Source organism: Anthonomus grandis, chromosome 17, assembly GCF_022605725.1.
Source record: "Anthonomus grandis grandis chromosome 17, icAntGran1.3, whole genome shotgun sequence".
NCBI classification, from domain to species: domain Eukaryota; kingdom Metazoa; phylum Arthropoda; class Insecta; order Coleoptera; family Curculionidae; genus Anthonomus; species Anthonomus grandis.
Window position 1 is genome coordinate 3,484,215 of NC_065562.1, and position 22,100 is coordinate 3,506,314.

At 32.4% G+C, this 22,100-nt stretch overlaps 1 protein-coding gene across 9 annotated transcripts in view; it reads right to left on the bottom strand.

Annotated features, from left to right (window-relative positions):
- Positions 1–22,100, bottom strand: part of LOC126746393 (patronin) — a 251,463-nt gene that overhangs the window by 75,141 nt on the left and 154,222 nt on the right. For all 9 annotated transcript variants that reach the window (XM_050454627.1, XM_050454629.1, XM_050454630.1 and 6 more), the window contains 5 exons: positions 20,793–21,075; positions 14,327–14,506; positions 13,164–13,302; positions 12,896–13,088; positions 7,721–7,957 (listed from right to left, as the gene is read on the bottom strand). In XM_050454627.1, coding sequence (XP_050310584.1) covers positions 7,721–7,957; positions 12,896–13,088; positions 13,164–13,302; positions 14,327–14,506; positions 20,793–21,075 — 1,032 coding nt within the window. The remainder of the gene's footprint in view (positions 1–7,720; positions 7,958–12,895; positions 13,089–13,163; positions 13,303–14,326; positions 14,507–20,792; positions 21,076–22,100) is intronic.

Genomic DNA, 22,100 nt, shown 5'->3' on the forward strand with positions numbered 1-22,100 from the left:
CCCTAGCAAGTTGAGTGAGAGTTCTAATAGCTTGGTATGGTGAAGAAGCTACACCGTAGGTTACGGTATTCAGTTGATAGTCTCTCACAGGATCAGACTTTGAAAACCTCCATAAAATTCTTTGAAAATTTCTACAGGGTTGATCTATGAGAATTTGTCGAAACATCTGCTTAATATCAGCAGTGAATGCAACAGCATGGATGCGAAACTTTAACAGCAAGTGAAATATATCCTGTTGAAGCTTGGGGCCGACTAACAAAGTGTCATTGAGAGAAATATTATTTGCAGCCTTCGCGGAGGCGTCGAAAACAACACGAAGTTTTGTGGTTGAACTTTCCGGACGAAGAATACAGTGATGGGGTATATAATAAGAGTTTTTTATATCTATATTTGAGGGTAGGATTTCCATATGTCCAGTGTCAAGAAAATCCTGCATAAAAGCGCGATATTCATCATGGAGCTCGGGATTAGACTCCAGACGCCGCTCAAGAGAATAAAATCTGCGCAGAGCAATATCTCGAGTATTTTCAAAAACTGGCAGTTCCAAATTTTTGAAAGGAAGTTGAAGGACATATCTTCCTGAGGAATTTCGAGTATGTGTCCTCTGGAAAAATTCCTCTGCAGCAACCTCATCAGGAGAATGAGGACTGTAATTAGGAATCTGTTCCAGTTGCCAAAATCTTTTAACGATATCCATAAGTGTGGAGCCCACAGTAGCGCAAAGGCTATTAGGAATTGAGCGAGAAATAGATTCCTGGTGAGGCACACGACCCATAATTATCCACCCTAACTTAGTATTTAGAGCGACAGGCTTATCTATGGACTGCGATATCTGGCCTTGCTTCACAAGAAAACCAAAAACATCACCTCCAACCAACATGTCAATAGGACCCGAAACATTAAAACTTTCGTCTGCCAGCTCGAGATGAGAAAACTGAGTGAAGCAATCTGTGGGTAAATCTGAAGAGGGAAGGTTTTCGCATATTTTTGGAATTATGGCAAAATCTAGAGAAAATTTGGGGTTTGTAAAACCTTTAGGCATGAAGGTGCATGTGACTTCATGAGAGACATTTGAGACAGTGTCACCTAAACCTTTAACAAACAGGGAAAGAGGTCGTTTGACTAGGCCCAAACGTTTACATAATTTGTTTGTAATAAAATTCACTTGACTTGCGCTGTCCAATAAGATTCGCGCATTGATAAATTGACCCTGGGAATCCAGAACCCGAATCTGTGCCGTGGCCAATAAAACAGAGCTTTCAGTATTTTTGTGTGGTTTGATATTGGTCAAGGCAACAGGTTGAGATCTGTACTCACAGTTTGTAGAAGATTCCTGCTCAACGGCAGGTGGCTGAGAAGCTTCAAAGGAGTCATGGTGCAAAAGGGTATGATGAGGCTTGGAGCATTTTTCGCAGCGGCGACGAGATGAGCAATTAAACGAGTTATGTTTTAAACCTAAGCAATTGGTGCACCATTTATTAGTTTTTGCAATTTTATATCTTTCGTGGGAATTTTTACTTAAGAATTCTGAACATTTATAAATTGAGTGATTATTTTTGTGGCAAAAGTAACATGACGCAGCACTAACAACAAAAGTTCTCTTTGGCATTGCTGTTTGTTTTATATATTTAGAAGTACTAGGCTTTACATCTTTAAAAGAGCTTGAGACGGTATCTAATGCGATACACTGCTTCTTAAGAAAGTCTAATAAAATTTCAAAATGCTTGTGTTTATTTTGAATTTCGTCTAGAGATTTACCACACTCAAGTTCGAACCTCGTGGCTGTGCTTGAATCAAGGCGATCAAATAGCATGTAAAATAAAACGAAATCCCATTGTGCGACAGGGTGACCCATATTTTCAATTGCAGTTAAGTGTTCAGTAAATGTATCTAAAAGAGTTTGAAGAGATTTTGCATCATGCTCATCAGAAAGCTTCACAGTCTTTTCAATCTCACGCCAGTGACTAACCGAAATTAATCGATTATTTTCATATCTACCCTTCAATGTATTATAAGCTATGTTATAATTATTATCAGTTAAAGGAGTACACTGAACAATGCTTAGTGGGGGTCCTTCTAAGGAATTTAAAAGATATGTAAATTTTTCTACATTGGAAAGACTTGAATTATTGTGAATAATAGAATCATAGAGGTCAATAAACGTCTTCCAATTTTTTATAGTGCCATTAAATTTTTTAAGTTCCAGCTTAGGTAATTTAACATGACTGAGGGTTGCCCTTTCTGCCCCTTGCTCAGTATTATCAAATAATTCAGCGCAAGTTGCTTGGATTGAATAAAAATTTTCATCAAAATGTTTTCGAATAGCCTGTTGATTCGCCAAATCATCATCATCACCCTGAGCGGCAATATTTAAAATGGAGGCGTGATGATTATTGAATTCAGTAACAATCCCTTCAAGGTGTTTGACCCGAATTTTTAACTGTGTATGAAGGCGTACATTATTAATGGCATTATCAGCAACTACTTTGATTTCTTCTAAGCGGCTAACAGCACTATCGCGTTGAGCAATAAGGCCTCTTAGCTTTTTATCAGCCATATTAACGTGAGCGAAAGAAGAAAAAATTAAATTTGGATTTAAATATTTTAATCCGAGATAAAGCAATACTGAGCAAAAAACAAAGTTTTAGACAAAATGAGAAAGGGGTTTTATTATTTTTCTTATTTTGATTAAACAGTAAAAAATGCTTAATGAGGTGAAATTAACCAAGCTACTTATACCTATTGATATAGAGCTATAAACTCAGAGATTCAAAAAAAATGGATTTATTTTTGTATATTTATTTTATACGTTAAGCGTGAAGGGTATAGTTGATTAAATTAATTATAAAATTGTTCACGCAAGAGCAGAGATATAGAGAGATCAAGAGATATTAAGAGCATTAAAGAGAAGGAGAAATGGATGAGACCATATAAATGAAATAGTTTTGATACACTAAATTGCAACAAATTTCTGAGGAGGTATAGCAAATAGAGAGAAACTGTCACAATATATAATCAAAACAATTGAGGGAGTTATGCGAGATATTATGAGTAATATTACAAATAATACCATATATAAGAAGAGAGAGGCAAATATCGCCTATGAGTATCACAAAGAGAGAAAGAGAGAGAGAGAAGATTTGGCAAACCAGGGGGCTTAATATTTGGGGGTAATAAGATTAATTACCAAATCTTTCACCGAAAAGTCATAAAATATTAATATAAATATAATAAAGGGTGATGTATAACTATAAAGTAAGAGTACTATAAGAGGCAACAATGAAAACCAAATTATAAGTCCGCGCAAAGAGTATGAAAATGAATAAGTAAAGCCAACGAAACCGACTTGATTTCACTCTGTATAAAAATCGTGACACTAGCAATATAAAAGACGGACGATCGACAGCGGCGCTACAGCGGACGTCACCGTGCGTGGTGTACTTGACGCGCAACGCGACGCGAAACGTCGAGACGCTAGATGTGAGGAGAGAGACAGGTAGACGGTATGATCAGATTGACCCGAGAACGGAATTTCTATCTTTGACCAAAAAAAGTTCTAACATGAGGTTTACCGATAAGATAGCAGTTTGACCATGAGTTTTTTATGCATTAGTTATTTATTGACTACACGTTTTGGATATAATTTTTAGCTAAATATATGCAATAAATCTTAAATCCAAATCCGCGATCGAAGTGACCAAAAATGTTGGGGGTAAAATTAGAATAGTGGACTGTATTTTTATAGGTGGAATGAAATATTACGACGGTTAAGACAACCCTATTAAAGTGGTGGCCTACCTTGCTGTCGCTTCTTTTTCTATCCAATTCAAACTGCTTGTCCCACAGGTTCACCTCCGGAGGGTTATTTTGCTTAAAGACGTGCCGGCACTTAATGTCTTTGGAATTCACTCGCGAAAAATATGTGTGTATATTGAGAGCAACCTATTTTGTTCAAGGTTTATGCGCTTCTCTGGTCTGCATCAAAATTCGGTGCAGTACTACCTGGTGATGCGTGCGACTCTTCTCGGTCAAAGAATAAGGCTGTCTCACTATGACGCGATAAAAGGCCGCGAAAGTAATTAGAATAAGATTAGAATTTAAAACCAATAAAGCTCATGTTAATTATATTTAAACACAAGACCCAATAAAGAAAAAAATATATATATAAATAAGTAACCATTCCGCTTTGACGGAACAAAAATAAAAATGGGAAAAATAAGATTTTTAAAGGCTGCCATGTGGCTACGGGTAGAAGTAATGACTTAATATCCTAGGACTATAAAGCATTCAGTGGAAGCTTTCTAACTGCATATAATGTACCTAGTGCGGCCCTGGTTAAATAAAAAAGGTATATGTGTTTTAACGACTTCGTTTTAAGATGTCCTTACTAGTGTTGATCATGTAAAAATTTTATTAAATTATACAAAGTACTTCAAAAGTTATTTAAGAAAAACCAATTTCCAGTGGCGTTTTTAAGGGGCTGTATCTTTGTATGGAGGGCCTATAGGAAGTATTTTTTTTAGGAAAGTTCTATATTATTTTTTTATTTTCTACCTAAATCCGAGAGATTTCCCATATTTTTCAGGACACCCTTTATAGCACATTATCCTTCTTTGAAGCATGATATTCTAAGAACTCTCGTTCGCATTAAACTTTCGCCCTTCGACTAATCAGACCTAACTATACTTGATAATGTGTAGTATTTCTTAAGAATTCTTTAAATTATCTTCACTGATAAGATCTAAACTTTCCAAAATGGTTTGCACAGACCAATAATAAATATAAGAGCGAAGCGACTACGTATTGGTACGGCTGAGTGGACAATTTTATGCTTTTTGCAATGACGATGATGTTAAGGGACCTAATTCGTTTATTCTTCTTCCAGAAAATATTAGAAATATAGGGTGTCATTGAAATGGTGTAAAAAAATTCGGAGGGGATAGTACTCCTAAAAATTTTAAAAAAAGTTCCTATAACTATAGGGTGGAAAATGCATATTAAGGGAGTTAGGGGCACTGAAAGGGTAAATTTAAAAAACGGTTTTTTGAAATTGTAGGCTTAAAAAACGAGATAAAATTTCGAAAAAAAATCCTCTGCCATAAATTTTGACCCAAAATCAAATGGTGATACTGAAAAATAATTTGGAAAATCGGAAAGGGTAGTTTTTGCAAGGGTAGGGGGTTAATTCGTGAATAACTTTTTTTAGGTTATTTTCTTCGCAACGTGGGTTCATTTTTTAAAAACTACATACTTTTTCCTACAAAAAAGGTACTCTTGTTGCACATCGCCCAGAACGATGGTTTTCGAGAAAATTGAAGGCAAAAAGTTTGCTCTGATGGGCTGCTAACTGGTTAAACAACATAAACTTATGAAAGTTATGGGGTTTCAAAAGTAAACAAGTAGTTATTAAATAATTAATTGAAAAATCTAAATTTCATGATTTTTAAAACATCGTATTGCTTTAAAAAACGAAATAAACCAATTACCAAAATTCCTGATTAAATGCATACTTATTTGATTCATTAGCCTAGTTTACACCGCGAGTACCAAATATTCAATACGCGGACCCAATCCCCTATTCTCAAACTCTTATTTTGCATGTACGCAAAAGAAATGTTCTGGTTCATAAATATTTTTGTCAGTTGATTGTTGTTGAAGTGTGCGTAAACGTAAAATTTCACAAATTATGGAATACCCTGTGTGTGAACTGGCAGATATGCATTTTATTTATGGAAGAGCAAACGGAAACGGTCTTTTGGCTAAGCGCTTGTATGTCCAAAAATATCCAAATCGCAGGGCACCTTCTCACCGGATATTTGCGAGAATTCATCAGCGCCTAAGAGACACAGGTTCATTTGGACATAGAAACCAAGACCGTGGCCGTAACTTGATGGTACGTACACCTGATGTTGAGGAGCGCATTTTAGCACATGTAGAGGAAGATCCGGGGATATCTGTAAGGAGAATTGCAGCGCGGGAAAACGTGAGTCGCCATTCTGTGTGGATGACTCTTAAGACTCAACTCCTGCATCCGTATCACATCCAAAGGGTACAAGCTCTTGCTCCGGCAGACTATCCCGCTCGAGTCATCTTCTGTCGTTGGTTATTAAGAAAACAGGTACAAGAACCCCTTTTTTTGGCAAATATTTTATGCACGGATGAAGCTGGGTTTACAAGAAATGGAATTTTCAATTACCATAATACACATCACTGGTCCGATGAGAACCCTCATGCTGTTGTGGAAAGTCGACACCAAATTCGATTCTCAGTTAATGTTTGGGCGGGAATTCTTGGCGATAGACTTATTGGACCATTTTTTCTACCCCCGAGGTTAATTTGACACCTTTTGAAAAGTCGCTTGTTATTTATAATAATAAACATTTTAGGCTAAATGGTCAAAGTTACCTTAATTTTCTAATACATGATCTACCAGCACTTTTGGAGGAAGTTCCCATAGCACAGAGGCAGATCACGTATTTTATGCATGATGGTGCACCAGCTCATTTTCCGCTAGCGGTGAGGAATCATTTAAACCAAGTTTTTGAGAGGCGTTGGATAGGACGTGGTGGTCCACAAGCTTGGCCAGCAAGATCACCAGATCTTAATCCATTAGATTTCTACTTCTGGGGCCACTTGAAAACTTTGGTTTACTCAGTGCCGATTAATACTGAAGAGCAACTACGTCAACGCATTATCGACTGTTCCAATCAAATTCGTACAACCCTTAGGGATATTCCACAGGGTACGCAGATCATGGAGAAGAAGAGCAGATGTCTGCATTGAAATGAATGGTGGTCACTTTGAACATTTACTATGAATGAATTAAGAAATGCATTATTTTAATAAGGAATTTTGGTAATTGGTTTATTTCGTTTTTTAAAGCAATAAGATGTTTTAAAAATCATAAAATTTAGATTTTTCAATTAATTATTTAATAACTACGTGTTTACTTTTGAAACCCCATAACTTTCATAGGTTTATGTTGTTTAACCAGTTAGCAACCCATCAGAGCAAACTTTTTGCCTTCAATTTTCTCGAAAACCATCGTTCTGGGCGATGTGCAACAAGAGTACCTTTTTTGTAGGAAAAAGTATGTAGTTTTTAAAAAATGAACCCACGTTGCGAAGAAAATAACCTAAAAAAAGTTATTCACGAATTAACCCCCTACCCTTGCAAAAACTACCCTTTCCGATTTTCTAAATTATTTTTCAGTATCACCATTTGATTTTGGGTCAAAATTTATGGCAGAGGATTTTTTTTCGAAATTTTATCTCGTTTTTTAAGCCTACAATTTCAAAAAACCGTTTTTTAAATTTACCCTTTCAGTGCCCCTAACTCCCTTAATATGCATTTTCCGCCCTATAGTTATAGGAACTTTTTTTAAAATTTTTAGGAGTACTATCACCCCCCGAATTTTTTTACACCATTTCAATGACACCCTGTATAAGTGGCTAAAGAAGAAAAAAATAACTAAGATTTTTAAACATTACAATTTCATATTGTTTCAGAACCTGTTTAAATAAGTGTAATTTGATTAAATAATTGTAATTGTTTTTGATATGGTTGATTAATAGTGCTTTTAGTATGAAGGGGTTCCACCCTAGTTTTTAGATAATTTACTTTGGATTTTTTCTATTGGGGCTCAGCTAAATACATCTAAATGTAGATTACAATATTACTATAAGGTGGTCATGTTTAACGAGTATGAAATAAAACTTACCTCTCTTTCAGCTTCCTCAATAGCTTTTTTAAGCTTGTACTGCTCAAAAATGGCGGCTCTTCTGGCCGCCTGCTCTTCTTTTCTTCTCGCTTTTTCCTCTTCTTTCTCCTTTTCAACTTCTTTTCTTCTTTGCTGTTCAGCCTCCTTTCGCGCTTTGGCTTCTTCTTGCTGTTGTCGCCTTTGCAACGATAACATCATAATTTTTTCTTTTTTCCTTTCCCTTTCATCGACTAGATCCTGCAAATAAATTAGTCACAGTTTTAATCTTCTCCTGAGGAAGGTCACTTCGTTAGTGAAAAAAGTGTCGAGAATAAAATAAACAGTTTGGTAAGAAATGGCAAAACTGTTTTGTGATTTTATTTCAGGAACTCTCTAAAACGTCTGTGTACAATTTATAAATTAGATCACTACAAGACGGCTGAAACTAGTCTGTAAAATTTTAAATTGTTTTAATGATTCTCTGTTAAAATTGCTAAAAGATATAGCTCTACATAAATATGGATATGATCTTAGCTTTTGGTTATTATTAAGGAAATGACAGGCAAGGGATTTCCAAATGACCAGATGACCAGGCAAATTTTACTTATTGACAAAAAATTCACGACATACGACCTGAAATATTTTGGCACTACAGGGTAAAAAAAAAAAATTGAAAAATTTGAAGTATCAGAGGCATTCCAGAAGTATCTTTTAAAATTATTTTTATGACACACAGGTGTCAAAGTGCAGAAACATATCAAAGTTATTATTACTATTTTCTAACGATCCCCCTTCCCAAGTGTGATTGCCATTTGGCATGAAATCTTATTAATAATATTATTAATAATAATAATAATAATAATAATAATGATGATGATGATTATTATTATTAATAATTATTATTATTATAATCGCTTCGCTCTTATATATATTATTATTATTATTATTATTATTATAAATTATAGCTTCTTTTATGCAAAAACCGTGAGCAAAAAACGACCAAGAGACCCGGCTCTAAAAAAAAACAAAGAATTCAAAAATGTTTTTTATTGCAAGAAAAGCCAGTGGTGTACCCATTTGTTTTAAAAAAATATTCAGGCCCGCATGAACGCGAATGGCGAATATAAACATTTTAATTGTGTATAGGAAAAACGTTATGGATTCTTAGAAGTTGCATACCAATTTTCCGAAAAATATCTACAGGGGTATCAAATTTACGGTAAAAGTAAGTTTTTTGCTTTCAACTTTACCATCCTGTAGTGTAAAACCTGAGACGTTTAGGATATACAGGGTGTCCCCTTTTAAATGGGCAAAGACTGGCCCACCTGTTATTGTAGTTCTGATCTAAAAAGCCCTTATAGTACGAATGAAATGCGCTGGACAGTCATCATACTGGAACCAGAGTTCTTTCTGATCTCTAATATTCTGTCTGACAAAATTATTTGCAATTGGGTATGGTATCTCTATCTTCTGCAAAAATTAACTTCCGATCCGATCTCCTAAAATAAGTGACTCCCATACCGTAAAAATACGATAGTAGGTATGCACCGACACTAAACATAACAAAAACATGTACACGCTTTGTTATTATTATTATTATTGTTATTATTTATTTTATGGAGATTACCATGAAAAACTGCTTAACATTTTTGGTAAATTAAAAAAAACTAATAAAAAATCATTTCAATCAACCTAAAAATATCATTTAAATCGCTTAAAACGTTTTTAATACAGTGGGAAAATAAATGAATTTTTTCAAAAATTTTAACACACTGTATTTTGAAAATGAGGCACTTCCGATCATCGATGTCCTATTTCAAACTACTTTTTTATAGTTCTTGTATATACTGTAGCATTTTTGACTATTTGAAAGGGGACACTCTGTATGTACACAGGAACTTCTTTTTTTGACTTCGTCCAAGGAACACGCCTCTGAATTTTCTAGTAATATTTAAAAAAACACTTTGTATATTCTTAGTAGATATATGTATATAACACAGTGTATAAGAATATAAAAAATAAAAAATGGATTAGACATTTACTCTAACGAAAAGAAGTTATAATAATAGATCTACTACTAGTACTCCTTTATTGTCAGTCAATAAAAGAGTTATGGTTTTAAAAGTTTCGCTGTAGATAAAGTGGTACAGGAATCAGGCAGACAAACTGGAATAGGAAAATCTACCATTTATAAGCTATTGCGGGAAAACCTATAAGAAGGCAAAACAAGTAGAACCTCCAAAGCATAGTACAGGAAGAGTCCTTGATGAAGACACTAAACGTGCAGTTAGAAGAAAAGTTCATTCCTTTTATTTAATAAAAGAAATACCAACTTTGGACAAAATTTTATTGGAGCTTGGCCGAGACGATAGTATTGCTTTGATGAGTAAAAAACTCTTACGGATCACTTTAAAAAATATGGATTTTGCTAATAAAAGCATAATCATAAATCAGTTCTACTTAAAAGCGATGAAATTGTTTGCTGGAAAAGAATATTCCTAAGAACAACGAAGCAGTAGCGTAGGGAGCAAAAAAAAAAGATCTTGATGAAACCTGGTTTAACGAGGGATATATTTTTAAAAAACAGCCAGCGCCCGCCAAGCACTTATAGAAGGCCTATCAACAGGCATTAAAGCTCCATCGGGAAAAGAGAAAAGACTCAGAATTATAAGCGAAGAAGGTTTCGTCAAGAAGGTTGCAGCTGATTCGGTGGGGGTCTTGGAAAACGGTAGCTAACATTCACGCTTAGATAAGACCTCGCATCACATCCTGGAGAAAAAAGGAAATTATGGATTACCTAACTGATAAGAATATTGAGTTTGAACCCAACATGATAAAAAAAGAGTTTTTAGCCATAGCAGATATTGACAAATATCGCTATCAAAAATATGCCATGGAGATATACCAGAAAAACATAAAATTACTATGCTGTGCTTACCGCCATACCATTGCGAATTGAAACAATTTGGCTGCAAGTGAAAGCATTTGTTGGATTCTTTATATTTAATATTTATACTTTTTTTTAAAATTAATTGTTATTTTATTAATGCTTCCCAAGCAAGACACCATATATTATTATCGTTAAATATATGTTTATTCAACGATTTTTTAGTAAATTTTTGGTTTTGATTTTCGTATATGGTCAATGTATATTTACTAAACTGTAGAATATACGTATATCATATACTATTCTGATTACAAAAGAAAGAAAATTACGATATTTAAAAAAATTAACACGGCATTTATATATCTAGTTGTTACTCGATTACTACACCTCAAATATTTTATGAAATTACCCCGATATCACATATATTCCACTGTGGAATCTTATAGTGTAATAATGGTAAATCATACACAGGGAAATCTTTAAAAAATGTAAACACAATAGTTATCCCAAGGCCGCGTCAGTTAACATTCGGGGCTTTTGCACCGCCACTTGGCCAATCAAGTGCCCGTGTCTAATCGTCTAGGTGGGGTGACCCACTGTATCAGTCACGAGATAAACCGGCAGAGCGTCTACGCGACCCGCGTTGACCTGTTTTCTATGTTCTTTTATCAACGTGTAAATGGCGTTAATGTTCAACCACCCCACAATCCCAAAATTCTTTTCTTTTTGTAATACATGTGTAGGCTATTAAGTGACATAAATAATAAGTGCAACAAACATAGTATTCAATAACAAAGTATACATACATACAATTTTCATGGATGATCCCCATATTAATTCGTTATACATTATTCTTATTAATCTTAATACAGCCAAAAATAACCACTGTATAGCATAAAACATAAAGTTTTTTATTGTGGGTAAATTTACGGCCCATGCTGTTTCAACTAAGATATTTTTCTTAGTTTGATAATGTTGTTATTTGTTGCATTTTATGTTTTATAATTAATAAAATGATTATGAAATACATCCAGGGGTATTTATATAACAAACCTGATAATAATAGACCAATTCCAAAATATCTTTGATGCCTCTTTTACCATTACCATTCCTGTTAATAAGCCGATTCATCAAAGTCTCGTAAAAAAAATTGTGTTTAACAGGGTGTTAAAGTTAAAATTGTAAATAGATTTATTTTAATTATTATGCCTAATACTGAACCTAATAATATTTATATGACTATATTTATGGAGGAAAAAAAAGCAAAGTATTTTATTATCTAATATGTTGGGTTTAAATGCTATTTTACAATAACGCTATGCCTTTATGAACCTGTTTTTATAGATTTTTTGCGTTGTTTTAAACATTTCTTTTAAAACACCCTGCATATACCAATTTTAAACTAGGCAAAAAACGTGTTAACAAAATCCTTGTTAAACGTGAATAAAACACAATCACACAAAAGAACACAATCAAAATATTGAATTCCTCCAGGTAAATCACACGGACATTTTATCCGATATTTAGCGTTGTTCAACCAAAAATATACACCTGGTGTAAACCAAAAATAAAGGTATATTTAACTATCGTGTGTTGCATGAAGCAAGTATATATACACATATTTAATGCATTAAGGGATAAGGATCATGAAAAAAAGTGAGAAAAAATTTAATCATAATATAAATTATTATTTATATATTTTCCTGAACTTTAAATAAAGTTCTAATTCTTGTTTTTTTTTGGTAAAAAAAATTATATATAAAAATTTTTTCTTACTTTCTTTCCCGCTCCTTATCCCTTAATGCATTAAATATGTGTATATGTACTTGCTTCATGCTGTTGGTTTTTTTTAATTTACATTATCTAAAATTTTTATAGATAATGTAAATTAAAATATATAAATAGATAAGTAGTACCCTGCCGGCACCCATTAGTCGTACTATTTTCAATGTTTATCCAATGGATAACAATGGAAAAAGCTCATATACAAATACATAACCGGGTGGTACAGCTGCACTCCTTAAAAGATAATTAATTTCGCAATGAAACTGTGAAAGTAGCATATATTATTGGAGGATGACCCTGTACCCCTTTCGCGTTCTTAATTTAATTTAAAGGTTTTATTACTCTCTGTTTATTTGAAATAGATTATAATATTTAAAATTGGTTATTTTGCATCTGACACACAAGGAAATGAGAGCCCGAGACATTTTCCTTTCTTATAAAATAAAACATTTCAATTTTAGCGTTAATGCCATCCGACTCTTATAATGAACGATAAAGGATGATCGTAAAAATATACTACTTACTGGGTCCGTATCATTTTGTTCACCTATAACTAAAGCACTGGCAGCGGCCACCCTCTGCCTTTCTTGACTAGCTTCTTGTCTGGCTTTCATTCTATCTTTTTCTAACTGTATTTGGAATTCCCTATTTTCTTCCTCCTCCCTCTTAATTCTCTCTGCCTCTAATTCCCTTTCAAGCAGCTTCTTTTTATCCAACCTAAAAAATAATAGTTTAATTATTAATATTGTCATCGCAAATTGACATTATTTATATCAATGGTTGTGGCCATACCTAGCTTGAGCCAACCGCCTTTCAGTTGCTTCATCAGGAGTTTCCACGTAACTCCGTTCTTTCTTTGGCGAATTCCTTTTACTTCTTAAAGCAGGTTTTGGCCTCTTCGGTTGATCATCGTCAAAACTAATATAAAAACCTGAAAGAAAGAAAACGAAAATACTTAAGTATGTATATTCTGCAATAAATTTACACAACTAGATATAAGATCTCAAGGTCTCTGTTAATCATCTTCCGTTTAACTGGTATATCTTAAATTCATTCCTAATATTCTTCTTATCATTGAAATTTTACATTGCGCACCTAAACTTCTGGTTAGTTTAAGTAGAAGATGCGCCTTTAATCTAATGTGTAGCCCACGTAATCGTATTGGAAAAAATTAAATGCTACAACTTCTGCCCCAATGCTGTCAACCTTCTTCAATCATACCTACACTAAGCTTTAAATAGAAATTTTCCAATTTTAATATTTAAAAAGCAGATTTAAATAGCTGCTATTTTTTTAAATCTTTTAGGGAGTTCTTAAATGTGACTTTTATGTTGTAACCTATATGAAATACTTTGTCTAAAATTAGTTTTTTAATCTTTCTGTTTTTACTCTAAATAAATCTAAAAAATCCCTTAAGCGTCCTGGTTTGTCGTTGGCTATCCTTTGATTTATTTTATTTTAACTTTTGTAGTTATTTTTGTAATAATGATATAAATAAAATTTTTCTGAATTGATTGATTTTAGTGTTTTTGTAATATACGAGAGTTATGTGATGCAACCAAATTGAAATTTGAATACACAAACAACACAAGACCAGATAGAATGGATTCATGATTAAAAAATTAACATATATCGAGTTGGATTTACAAGTTGTTTTATAAGGCAATATCTGTAATATTTTTAATTTCTAAACCGTTGGATACTTTTTTTCTATAATTACGTATATGATGGCAATTATAATTCTCTTTCATCTTTACCTCTCCTACACTTATTTAATAATGATGTGGTTCACTCAACTAAATAAAAATCTTATATTTTTGAATAAAAAATATTTGAATATTTCGTTTAGAAACAATATGGCATTGAAAGAATGTTTTAAAGATATACTTGCATATTATAATAGTCTACTCTTTTTAAGATGATTCTTAAAATTATTCAACGTTAATATGATTTACCTTTTTCGGCACTAGGATCTCCATCCAAACTGCTCACCTGCGCTTGAGGGGGTGGCGACGGATCAACAATTGGTGGAGAGGGGGACGGTTGGAATGGTAAATTTCGAGAAATTAAAGGTCGCGTCGGCGACGGAATGCGATAAGTGCGGCTTCCTGATGTTATGTTTAATTTGCTAAGACCTGGAAAATAAAAATTATAATACTTTCTAAAATAGTCTAGTAGCTATTAAATTTATCTAAAACTATGTCCCTTTTATTACTTCATAATAACCGCAAATTTTGAAACAATAAAACTGGATTTTTATCTTATACTAACTGAACGCCCGCGGCGTTGCTCGTGTGGAATTTGAAAATAAAAGGAAATTTCTTCAGAAGAACTTCTTTGTAAACAACATTTTTTGTTTTGCCTTCTTGTGCCAGAATTATTAAGTAACAGGCTACATAGAATTCTCCATGCGTAAAGCAATCCTGTCTCAAATCAATCCCTGCTATCTTTAGAGTCTGGCTCTGCGACTTGTAATAAGCAAACCAAAAAATTCTTCCAAATAATAAATTAACTCTAAATAAACTATTTTAGATATGTATATTTTATACTTCTAATATAATATCTGCGTAAAAATTTGGCAATAAAAGTTCACCTGCTCACACAGCTCAAAATTTCTGAATCAGTGAAACCGTATAAATGAGATGAAAAACTTCCTTCCGCATGCCGCCTTATATTTATTTATACCGGGTGACACAGAAAAAAAGGCTTACTTAAAAACACTTAATAACTTTTTTACTTTTCAAGATAAACAAATGACATTTAGCATATTGATAGAATAGTTATAAGTGCATCTTTTGACATATTATATAGTTTTCCATCACTTTCGGTTTAACAGGAAGTGACACTAACTTTCTCATTTTAAATAGGACACTTGGTATGTTATTACGTATTTCGATAGAAAAAAATATTCTGAAAACAATGATACTCTATTTGCTACTTTTGTTCTTATACTAATAGAAAAAAACCATTTTTAAAAATTTTAAAATAGTGTGCCATAAATGCGTTAAAACTTAAAATTTTTAATCAAGTAATCACGGAAAAATAGTTTTCATTGCCTTTTATGACTTAAATCTTTTACACGCCTATTTAAAATATCTAAACTATTAATTTTGGCATTTACTTTATTTTTTTAAGTAGCACATTATTGGGAACAACCACTTTTGAAATACTTTTTTCTTTTTTTAATTTTTGTTTCTTTTTTCCAATAAATTGATATGATTATTTTTTAAATCGGTTAAGAAATATGCCCGTATCTCCTGAAATTCTAAAGGAGTTTTAATAATTTTTTGTCTAGATATTAACAATGGATAACTGTTAGTGTTATGTGTAATAGTGAGTATAAAGAGCGACAAACTAATAATTTTTTTGTAAAAATTAATTAAAAGATTAACTTCCAAAGGATTTGAATTAAATTTTTTTCTGTAATATGTAATAAATATCTAAACGAATTTGAAATATCTAAACGAAATTGAGATGGTTGAAAACCTCTACAAACGGGTTTTTTGATTCAATATTAAGTTAGATGTTATAAACGGCTGTAACTATCAAAGTATATGGGTAAAACTTTTCGTTATAGCCATTAGGAGTTACATAGCTCTCTATTTTTTAACATCTAACAATTCAATAATTTTTTACCAAAAAACTTTTGTTTGTAGAGGTTTGCAACCATCTCAAATGCGTTTAGATATTTAATACAGAAAAAATAATAATTCTGTTGTCGTGCACGTATAAAACTACCCGTTTTAAGGCCTCGACGTTCGTTAAAGGGAAATAAAACTAAATAATTAGCTTCATAACCACTTTACTTGATATAACCCGTCAAAAAATCTACTAAATAAAAAAGGCGACAAATCTACTAATTATCGGTAAAACATTTATGAACGAACACCGGCGTAAATCCGAAAATTATCAAATTAAAACTTATCAATCACGAACGGAGCCACGAACTTAAAAATATACCTGGACTGCTAATGCATATGGCCGCGATACCCAAAAATGACCACTGCATGGTGGCCGCCATTTTTATAGTGGTTGTGTCCTTTTGATGTTGGTCACTCTGAAAATGTTTTGTGTTGCCAACAAAAAATATATTAAATAACGGTAATGAAGTTGACATTTGACGTGTGAGTATAGCGGATTGCCTAGTTTTTGAGGATTTATAAACGACGTCTGGAACAGGCGATGTATCTTTCTCCTTATTTAATACGTAAATAATGTATCACCATCTTTATTTAAAGGTATTTGATTCAGTTTCTCAAAACCGAATTATTGTGAATTGTCCGTCTGTGTTGTTTATAATAGAATAATATATTGAGTTTGTTGACAGAATAATATATTTTTTCTATTACAAACCCTCATAAAATCATTTATATTTTGATTCTTATATATGGTTGTACCTATTAATGTGGATGTGGAAACACTGTACACGAAAGGAAAGTAAAACTTGTAATAGTAAAAATAGAAAGAAAATGAGTATTTTTAACTGAATTTGTTAAGTGAATACAAGCAAAAATTTAAATGAATATCATGATTTTCATGGTATTAGGATTTATAAGATTCAAGAAAACCAGAATGATAAAACAAATATTTTAAAGTGCACGCATCTATTCCAAGTTGATTGAAACTTTGTCTCATTTTAGGTGAGGGTTACTTTCTTTCATAAATTTTAACGAAATTCTTAAAGAAGTACCTACCAGAAAAATCACAGATCTAACGCAACTATCTTAAATTCTTACCTATATGTAACTTTCTATTTTGTATTTTTATAAACATAACCTCTCAAAAACTTTAATTGTTTTGTTTCCCTACAGTTGGCACAATTAAAATTTGTCAGAGTGACCAACATCGAAAGGACACAATCACGCAAAATGGCGGCCCCCTAGTAGTGGTCATTTACTTTTCATTGAATTGGCAGTCCAGGTATATTTTTAAGTTCGTGATCGGAGCCCGTTTTTTCCGGAGCGGTCGTTCTTACATAGCGCGTGAAGTGACTGACGTGACTGACATGACTGACAGCCGGCCCTCGTCGTCTAAAAATAGAATCAACAGTGAACAGTGTCGCCGTCTGAGAAAACCATTCATATTAATGTGAAATAAATAAGTCAGTGTCGCCGACAAATTCAAATCCTTTGGGAGCCTTTTTCATTTTTTTAATATTTGACTTTTTAAGTAATTGTCATAAAAAACTTTAGTTTGTGGAGGTTTATAACCACTATGAATCGATTTAGTTATTGATTGCTGGATATCGATCAGACGCTAGTTTTACAGATATGAAAAAGTATCTAGAAAAGCAACACCGTGGCAACATCGGATACGAGCATTATAAACATAGAGGTATTCTACATTGCCAAGTTGCTTTTTTTCATAAACTTTTTTGTCAGGCATCTTTTTTAATCTGAAAAATTTGTTGATTACTCTCAAAGCATATATTATTAGTCAGCAAATAAACGAAACTTTTAAAGAGACATTTTTTACCTGTTACAAAATTCAACACATTAAAAAAATTATGTATTGGATTAACAAAATAAATGCAGCAAAATAAAATTGTTTACATGCAACGGTCAGACCCCACTGAATTTCCGGTTCTCGTCCGATGACTGAAGTTAAGCAGTGTCGAGCGTGGTTAGTACTTGGATGGATGACCGCTTGGAACTATTACGTTGTTGTGTTATTTTCTTTTTTTTTTTAACTTTTAAGTACTTTTATGCAAAAAAGATATTTTAATACCGCTTTTTAAAGTTATAAATAAATGTATAATGTTTCCTTATAATTTCCCTCTCCTTTTTTTCACCTTGCTTCTTTCTGGCCAATATAAAAAATATGGTACGTAATATAATGTATGTAACATAGAAATAATATTATGAAATATTAGCGGTATTTTTTTTCGTTTTTTAAAATAAAAAATCGTTTTTGAAATCATTTATTTTTTTAAATAATTATAGATTTCAACTCCGATTATCTTAATACGCCCCTGGCATGAACAAAATTTAAATCACAATTTTTATTTTGAATGCACTACTTAGCTATACATAATAATATCTAAAAATATCAATTTTCAACGCTATAAGTTTAACAGGAAAAAATGTTCTTAGAAGAAGTTTTCACCCCTTCAGGGTGGTGGAATTTTCGAGAATCTCTTATTTTCAATAAAATGAAATTAAATTGAAATGTTTTGCAGTTTTATTACGAAAAGCAATCAATTTAAGGATAAAAAAAAGATATTAAAATCTATTTTAAACCCCTTAAAAAAAAATAAAAAAGATGGCAATTAGGTTAAAAAATAAAAAATGTTGGTGGTTTCAACCCCTTCCTGATGGAATTTCAAAACATCCCTTCTTAGTGGACGCCTACATAACCATAGGAATGTTGTCCCCAAATTTCATATCTAGGTTCTACCGTTTGGGCGTTGATTATCAGTCAGGACAAGTATTTTTATATACAGGGTGATTGATGTCATAAGCGGCAACGCTGTATCGCTAAAAATATTTTAAATCGTTAAATCACCAGCTATAATCCATCATGTCAAATTTAACATAAAAAAATCAAATTTCAATTAAAAAAAACCTTTTTTCGTTGTCCGTAAACGTTTAAGGTACCATCAACCATTAATCACCCTGTATAGAGATAAAAGCTTGTCACTCCTTAAATATGAGAAATTAATACCAATAGTAATTGTCAAATAATATAGGCCTCTAGTTCTTCTGTAATTAATACTGAAGTAGATCCTTTTACTTAAGACGGTCCAGAAAATTTCTCTTTTGAAGGAAAGAAACCATTTATCTCTAAAAAAGACACAGATACTTATCTTTATGATTACTCATTATTTTTGTTTTTCTTTCTAGGGAGATAAGGTTTAGCCTTGGCAGTGTTTCATCAGAAAATACATATATTTTGTTTATAAATCTGTAATTCTATTAAAAATTATATTTTGAAGCCTCTAATCTTTAAATCAGACTCTGCTTCTCTAGGATAGTTATTATTATAGCACTTACGATTTACAACTCATTTGATGAACTTTTCAATGATTTTAGCAAGTCTTCTTCAACTTTTGATGAGCTATTGCAGAGGAAAACTTAATTATATTCTTAAGATTTTAAAACAAATTTTTTTCATATAGATTATAAAAAAAAAGAAGTAAGAAATTAGAAACATCATAAAGTATAATTCGCATTACAAGAGTAATTTCTTTCCCCTTAAAATTTGTAACAACTTAACTCACTCGATTGAAATTCCAAAGTGTTTTCAATTTTCCTATGTATAAATTGACTATGAAATTGACTAAAACCTTACATCTTCCTTTTTTAGTAAACGTATTTAAATTCAATTAAGGCGCAGCTCAGCCACCGGCTACTTAGGCCCAACCTGAAATTACAGCCAAGGGGTGTTTAAAGCTAAATACTGATGTTCTTAGTAACATGTTGATTTTCGGCAGACCAGTAGATAGAAACGTATCATCCATTTTTCTCTAAGAGACCAAACGGAAACAAAAACAAAGGTAAGGACACAAAGTCACGGTCTCATCAAATCCATATAATTTCTTAAAAAAGCTCAAAAGCTACACGTGTTTCGCTTCTGTCGGAGCATCATCAGGCCTAGACCTACACAGATCACATTACAACTTGAGTTATAATGTGATTGAAATTATATGGATTTGATGAGACCGTGACTTTGTGTCCTTACCTTTGTTTTTGTACACCAGTAGATTATTCTGCAAATCAGTTTGATTATTGCTGTTCTAATGCTTCGTTTTTAGTTCGTTATTTTTTTTTAGACATGACAACAATATTTAGCAACCTCACCTGTAGCTTAAAATAAGATAAAAAATTAGACTTAAACAGTACCATACAGTTTGATGGCACATATTTTGCATCCCACTAAGGTAAGGCTGTTTTGGCTATGTACAGGGTACTTCATTTAAGAGGAAAAACGATATATATTTTTTACTCCTTCTGTATTTTTAAAGAAATTTAAAATAGCTAATCGATGTATAGTAGGATAATTTAAAAATTGTAGTAAAAAAACAACTTCATTAGAAACAAAGGACTTATGCCATAAACGTTGCGTTTTTTAAATAGAATTTGAGCATCCTGTATATCATATTACACCCATTATCTCCAAATAGTTTGTTAAAAGTTTTAGCATTGTTACGGTAAATGCCATTTGGCCATACATGAGAGTTCTAAAATATTTATGTTATATTGTGAATGACTATGACTATGCTTATGTATTATTTTAGAGTTGAAAGTTAATATGAAAATATCTGAGCTCTTGTGTAACTAAAAAGTGTAGATACTAATGATTTTCAATTTAAATTAAAAATACATTTTCTAGACAGCTATAAGAGAACTAGGGAGACCATTTAGATTTCCCATCGGTTACCATTAGTTTAGTATTGACTTAGTATTTCCGTATGTAACTCACTTTCAGTAAGAGCCGCATCGTCACTGTTACCAATAAATGAAATATTTTGCGGTTCCATGTCATCAGCGGGAGGAGCAGCCACTGGCGCATGCGTTACACTGGATTTTCGTTCTCTCGTGGCACCTCCCACGGAATCAATAGCCTGCAAACTGACCGGAGACGACGCCTGCTGCCTTTTATTCGATACGGTCGCATTGTCCAATAACTGTGAGATTTGCCGATGGACGCTGCTACGGTGTAGTGGGGATGCCGAAGGTGTGCTATGAGATGTGTTGAAATGGCTCTGAAATGATAAAAGACACGTTATTCTCATATTTTTTTACCTAATTTAACAAAATACATTGCCCTTAAGAATCTAAACTGGGATCTCACGTTTGGAACATGCATAATAATACATCCTTAATACTTTGTTCATTACTTTTAATGAGTTTTCTCGAAGCAAAGCTGTACAACCAAGAGGGATAAAGGTAGAAAGCACCAAAATAAGGGCAAAATTTAAAATTTTAAAAATTGTATCAAGTCAATTTTTTAGACAAATTTACTGCAATTAAGTAACTCCCGAACTTTCAAAAAAAGTAATAAAAAAGTACAAATTATTTTGGACACTTTCTCTCTAACTTTGCTTCCCTTGATTCTACAGTTTCATTCCGTAACGGTGAATTGTAGAGATTTTAATTAGATTAATTTTTTTATTTGTCATTTCCGATTTACAGTTTAGCCACAAAACAAATTAAAAAATGGCAAGGGGAAGAGATATACATTTTCATCATATACATTCCTCATAGATCTCTAATAACTGATTTTAAAAAGTTACAGATTTTTTTGGATAACTGATTGACTGTATTAGACTATTGAGAACAAAATGAATTTAGCTTAGAATTATGAAGGTGCAAATCATAAAATTAAATTTGTATGTTAAAAACCTGTTTTGATGTCTTGAGGCCTGAATTTGTTATCAAACACAAAAATGTCTATATAAAAGTTTGGAATAAAAATTTCCTAAAAATGCCATAATTAACCAAATTCCATCATTTAAAGAACATGATAAAGGTTCGCTCTAGATCTCAAGAATATTCTAGACAAAGATCAAAGAAGCATAAGACCGGCTACTTTACCACCAGCAGGAGCAAAAAAAGCCTCTGTTGATCATGCTTTAAAATTTGTTCACCGATTTAATTTTCATGAAACCAATAGCGTCGGTTCATAGCAATTTGGGAAAAAGAGAGAATGACGAAATGTCCAAAAAAATATGTATAGAAAATTACTTTTTTTCTTAAAATTTTAATTTTAAAGATAGAAAATACCTTT